Source organism: Engraulis encrasicolus, chromosome 14 (genome assembly GCF_034702125.1).
Source record: "Engraulis encrasicolus isolate BLACKSEA-1 chromosome 14, IST_EnEncr_1.0, whole genome shotgun sequence".
Taxonomy (NCBI): domain Eukaryota; kingdom Metazoa; phylum Chordata; class Actinopteri; order Clupeiformes; family Engraulidae; genus Engraulis; species Engraulis encrasicolus.
In genome coordinates, this window is record NC_085870.1 from 13,349,600 (window position 1) to 13,355,830 (window position 6,231).

At 44.8% G+C, this 6,231-nt stretch overlaps 1 protein-coding gene across 1 annotated transcript; it reads left to right on the forward strand.

The window, feature by feature from the left end:
- The first annotated feature begins 304 nt into the window (after positions 1-304).
- Positions 305-4,758, forward strand: LOC134462087 (piggyBac transposable element-derived protein 4-like). The gene is made up of 2 exons (XM_063214955.1): positions 305-1,370; positions 2,141-4,758. The coding sequence occupies exons 1-2, from the start codon at positions 1,210-1,212 to the stop codon at positions 4,131-4,133; spliced, it is 2,154 nt and encodes a 717-aa protein (XP_063071025.1). The 5' UTR covers positions 305-1,209; the 3' UTR covers positions 4,134-4,758.
- Positions 4,759-6,231: the final 1,473 nt, after the last annotated feature.

Sequence of the window (6,231 nt, forward strand, 5' to 3'; positions counted from 1 at the left end):
AGTAGTAGTAGTAGTAGGCCTAGTAGCATGGCCGTAGTTACATTTGAGGTTACCGAGGTCCGGACCTCGCTCATTTCGTCCGAGATTTTTTTTTTTTTTTTAACGCCAAATATGCCCAAATGAATCAAACACACAAAACTCAAAACCTCTGTGAAACGTGCTTTGCAAATAGTGATTAGTGGTCTATGAGTTCTATTTTGCCTTTGTGTTCTGTTTGTGCAAGTGATTCATTAACCTCTTAACCTACCACGCCCACTTCCGGGCCCGTCGACGGTCCCAGTTTAAAAAAAAACAAGTTGCAACAGGACGCATGTTGTTATATTCTATTATGACCAATTTCCAGCCAAACTGACCAACTACCCGTTATTAGTATAGTTTCAACTCGGTGCCCATCAAATTTGGGCAACTTTGATGCAGTTGTTAGCAAGAACAGGCTTTAGTTGTTAGCAAGAACCTAGCTTAGCATTTCCCAGTCATTTGAATAGGAAGTTGCTAAGTGTTAAAAACGATCTCTGTTGACACATTTAAATGTATTTTACCACACACAAACGGTACAAATAAAGTCACCAACCTTCAAACTGTGCCAATAAGCCATCCAGTATGCTTCCATAGTCCAAAACGATGTTTATTTGCTTGATCGATGTGACGCTAAGAATGGTGCCTTGTGTACATCCACTTTGCTGCATCATCTTCTCTGACATGTTTTCACCACATTTCTTCAAGTTGTCATCTATTGTTACACATGAATCAAAAGCTGACGATGTCCCCTGTAATATTCCAGAGCTATTTTTTGGCGTGGAGCAACGTGTACGGAGAGGCAGACGTCTGTTTCACCTAAGCACAGCATTCTTGTACGCGTCTCGTAGTGAACCTTTATTTTGGTAGTTGACAAGATAGGCTGAGAGGTCACAAACGCTCACCCAAACTTGAGTGACATCTAATCCAGCCAATAGTATGCTTTCTTCTGACAATGTAGGTTGGTCATTCATCCCGATTGGTGAATCCCTCACGTTTCTCACGGCATGCGTATCTGCCGCATGGTTTTGGTTGTCACAACAACATTGGAGTTGCCGCCTACTCTGCTTGCTTTACGCATCGTAGAGCAGCATTTCTCGTCAGCAATTTCGGGTTTGTACTCCCTAAAAGTGTGTGTTGCCTGTGAGTGTGAGTCGTCTGTGCTTTCTGTGAGTCGAGTGTTGTGAAGACATCATGGATGGACGCGGTAGGAAGCGGTATACTTTGGCCGAAATCCACGCTCAACTTTTTGATGACGGCGGGAATGAGACAGAGGATGATGCGGTGTCCGAAGCTGACAGCACCGACTCAGCGCTTCAGGCGTTTGAGGACGGCATAGATGTCGTCCTCGATTTGTAAGTGATCATTTTGTCACTGTATCGTGAAAGGCATAATTGTGTCACTGCATAATGAAAGTGATAATTCTGCTGCTGAATGAAAGTTTAGAACTTTATTGTCCCCATGTGGTAATTGTGCCAGCAGTACAGACGCTGCAAACGCACCAGATATAAACACTGACAGGAATATTAGACAGCAGTATAGTGAGAATACATTTTATTACATTTAATTGATTCCATACATGAATACATACACAAATCATGCAGTCAGAAAGAAAAATGCGTTCACTGTCAGTGTTTCCCATGTCTTTTACCATTTACAGTATTGAATGGCAATGCTGTTTATCATTACTTTGTAAGTTTATTCTAAAGTGCTTATGTCTGCAACTATATGATTAACTGTAATGTAATGATAAATATACTATAACTTGCATTTTGTTGGTGTAGCCAAGCTAAATGGATAATGGCAACTTATTCAGCTGACATGCAATTAGCAGTGAGGCAAAAAAAAAAAAAAAAAGCATGAACTGTCACATTCATTGTCAGTGCACTCCCATGTCCTGCAGCCTGCTTTACTACAATATGTTATGGCAATTCATACTGTCAATATATAGCCATGATTTATTCTTCAGTCTGTCTTTGTTTCACTGCAGGATACACTGTAATGTAGTGGTAAATGAAATGTAATTTTTTGAAAATGTAATGTAAATGAAAATGTAATTTAAAAAAAAAACTGTTACATCTAAATAAAAGTATAATTAATGTTGTGTATCCTCTTGTTCATACAGTGAGGAGACATCTGACTCGGATGATGGGAACACATCTGATGACCCTTTGGAAGGGACTTCAACTGCCCCACACCCAGCTGCCTCTCCAACTCCTCCAGCTGCCTCTCCAACTCCTCCAGCTGCCTCTCCAACTCCTCCAGCTGCCAGCAGTGTGCGCATGAGTGGCAGGCGCCGTGATCTCCACCCTGCTCCAACTCCATGCCCTCCTCCAGTTAGTCGTGGTGCTAGGCGTGGTAAGCGCCCCTCAAAAGCCTCTGCTCCAACTCCATGCCCTCCTCCACCAAGCCGTGGTGCTACGAGTGGTAAACGCACCTCACAAGCCCCTGCCTCAACGCCAAGCCGTCCTGCGAAGCGTGCATCCCTGGGTCCACCGCCGCAGGACTCCGACTTCTGGCGTGATGCAACGAGTGAAGACGTGGAGCCTCCACCGTTGCCATTTCGACCCAGGCGCCCTCCAGGACCACAGCTGGACCCTCAGGTAGACTACCGGCCGCTTGACCTGTTCTTATTGTTTTTCAGCAAGGACGTGGTTAGGACCCTGTGCAGGCATACCAATCTCCATGCTGCAAAAAGGGCTGCACAAGGACGAAAGAGGAAGTGGGTCGACATAGAGCCGGAGGAGATGTACCGCTTCATCGGATTGGTCATCTACAAGGGATTGATGAAGTTGCCAGAGATGCGGGACGGATGGAGGAAGGACCGCCTTCACAGTTTTCCCTTCCCTGCATCCGTCATGCCAGGGTACAGATACGAGGTAATCTTCTCAACCCTTCACATGAGTGACCCGGCTGTTGATGCAGCAAATGATCAGCTGAAGGGCCAGCCTGGGCACGATGGCCTCTGCCGCCTCAGGCCGCTGCATGATGACCTCCTGACGGCGTGCAGGGCTTACTTCCACCCGCTCCAGAACCTCTCAGTGGATGAGAGGATGGTAGGCACCAAGTCCCGGATCGGGATGAAGATGTACAGCAAGGACAAGCCAACGAAGTGGGGGTTCAAGCTGTTTGTCTTGGCTGACAGCTCGAATGGCTATACGTGCCACTTCTCGATTTATGAGGGGAAGGCAAGGGCACCATCTGGGCAGGGCCTCAGTTATGATGCTGTTGTAGAGTTGGTCCATGTCCCGTCCCTGGGCACAGGGTACAACGTGTATGTGGACAACTTTTACACCAGCTCAAAGCTGTTCCTCCACCTCCATGGCATGAACTATGGCGCCTGTGGGACCATCCGGGAGAACAGGATCGGGTTTCCACGCACACAGTGGAATGGCATGCCGAAGAATGCAGCCCGTGGAGAGCTGCGTTGGATTCGGGATGGTCCACTGCTGTTCGTGAAGTGGAGGGACAGCCGGGACGTCACGATGTGTTCCACCATCCACAAGGCCTACGGGGGGCAGACCGTGAAGCGCCGAGTCAAGGACCGGAACACAGCCGCGTGGAGCATTCGGGAAGTCCCTGTGCCGGAGCCGGTGAAGGCGTACAACAAGTTCATGGGAGGAGTGGACTTGAGTGACGCCCTCATCAAGTACTACACCGTGACCCACAAGACACGGAGGTGGTACATGAAGCTGTTCCTCCACTTTGTGGATATTGCGGTTGTGAACAGCTTCATCCTGCACAAGGAGACCGCACTGGCCCAGGGGGAGACGCCGCTGACCCAGAAATCCTTCAGGGAATTTCTGTGCCTGGAGCTGGCTGACTTCGGCAAGCCACAGCCCGACCCACCAGCAGAGACTTCCAGTGCAGATGTGTCTGCTGAAGCCACTGGTGAGACACCGCAAGCCCAGGCAATGTCTTCCTGCCAATGTCTCCCTGTTCCGGTTGTGGATCAGCTGTCCTCTGATCCACACCTCAAGGCGACACAAGGGAGGAGAAAGTGTGTGCTCTGTGGCATGAAGACAATGTTCAAGTGCAAGGCTTGCCAGGTTGCACTGTGCATTATTGTGGACAGACTCTGCTTCACCACATGGCACGAGCAGAAGAGCACACACTAAATGTATATAGTTGTAAATAGTTCCCCCTGTTCTGGAGTTCCTGTTTTCTGGGATGTGTGTTCATCGTTCATCGTTCATTGTTTTTGCCTCCTAAAACCCAACCCCTCGTCCACGTCGTAGGAGGTGGTAACAGCACATTGCTTATTTCAATTTTGCAATCGTTCTGGCTAACGGGGCTCTGGTATGGACTGTTTTATAATATGTTTATACTCCTCCTCAAAGACTGAAGCAGGTTTATGAGGGATGATAGGTCCTACTATTGGTTTATTTGAAATAATGGTACAAAAACACAATTGTAATATTGTTGTGCTTTGATGCCTATTAGTACTGTGGACATTGTTATGTACCATCTATGTCATTTTAATAATCTGAAAGTGAAAGTGAAAGCCCATCAAGTGTTGGATTTTACATGCTGAAAACATGTGCAATGAGGAACTGTGGTGTTTTACTGTAATCTGAAATCTAAAAAAAGGTGATTTTCACATTTTTGTTGTATATAATGATCTGAAATGTAGATTTAATGAAGTTAATAAAAAGCTGGAGTTGGTTGGATGTCTTGCCCCATGTGTCTGCTTCAATTTAAACTCTCAATTGTCAATGTGGAGCATGTAAAACAAAAGCTATTACATCCTAAACTTATGGTCTAAACACCTCTCCAAAATAGGACATATGGATAGCTTATATGTTTTTTGGAGACGCCTATTAGTACCTGTGGAAATGGCTATGTAAGTCCTCTGTAATTTCACATATCTACTTCAAATTCTGGATCCCACTTGCTCACAACATGGACATAGAGGAAATGTAGTATTTCACTGTGCATACCAAATAACCATCAATGTACACACTGAAAACAAACAAAAAAACAGGCGATTTTCACATTTTCGGATGTTTTTGTTGTATGTAATGATCTGAAAGGTAGGTTTAATGAAGTTAATAAAAAGCTGGAGTTGGCTGGATGTGTTCTCCCAAGTGTCTGCTTCAAAATAAACCCTCAATGGTCAATGTGGACCATGTAAAACAAAAGCTATTGCATCCTAAAGTCATGGTCTGAAAACCTCTCCAAAATAGGACATATGGATAACTTATATATATTTTTGGAGACGCCCATTAGTACCTGTGGTATTTGCTATGTAACTCCTCTGTAACTTTACAGATCTACTTCAAATTCTGGATTTTACTTGCTGACAACATGTGCATTGAGGAAATGTACTATTTTACTCTGCATCTCAAATAACCATCCAGGTACACACTGAAAACTAAACAAAAATTAGGCGATTTTCATATTTTCGGATGTTTTTTTTATATATAATGATCTGAAATGTAGATTTAGTGATGTTCATAAAAAGCTGGAGTTGGCTGGATGTCTTCTCCCAAGTATCTGCTTCAAAATAAACCCTCAATGTTCAATGTGGATAATGTTATTCAAAAGCTGTAGCATCCTAAAGTCATGGTCTCAAAAACCTCTCCAAAATAGGACATAATGGGCTCTGCGGTAAGAGGTTAATAGAGAGATAGCAGCCTACACAGTAACGCACCATCAGGAACGTGGCCATTAAGCCTGCCCACGCTGCGCTTGGGCGCTTGAGACGTCTCCTATAAAGCCAAGCGTTTTAAAACAGTGGCCCAATAGGTGGATGTCTTTCACAACTTTGTGAAACCGTTTTAACTGAGTCATTATTTGAAAGAACCAGCCATTGGGTTCTACTTGTAAATCGGAAGGTCTGTAATAAGCGACAGAAAAGGACATAAAAGGAAGTCACCAAAAGCGTCTTCAGATGTGGATTTTTACCTGCTTATTTGGTCAAGTGACAAGATTAACGTTTCGAGTTGTCACGACTTCTTCAGAGTCAATCACAGTAAAATGTCCTCATCTGAAGATGTTCTGGTGTCCTCTGTTTGCACTACTAGGCTTATATTTTTTTCCCATGCAATGAACAAGCGCGCCTTGCGCGCGAGTGGTACGAGTCGTGGAAGAGAACGCAATTCAGACATCAAACAAGCTTGCTTGAGACACAGGTCGCCAACATGGATGCACAATTTTAAAACAGTAGCATAGGCATATGCATAAGGAGTTATGAGTAGGCTATCGTCTTTGACA

What these genes read in the sequence shown, in the direction of transcription:
- LOC134462087 (XM_063214955.1), top strand. Translation starts at nt 1,210, where the DNA reads ATGGATGGACGCGGTAGGAAGCGGTATACTTTGGCCGAAATCCACGCT. An exon ending in ATAGATGTCGTCCTCGATTT is followed by an intron (nt 1,371 to 2,140) that starts GTAAGTGATCAT and finishes TTGTTCATACAG; the next exon opens with TGAGGAGACATCTGACTCGG.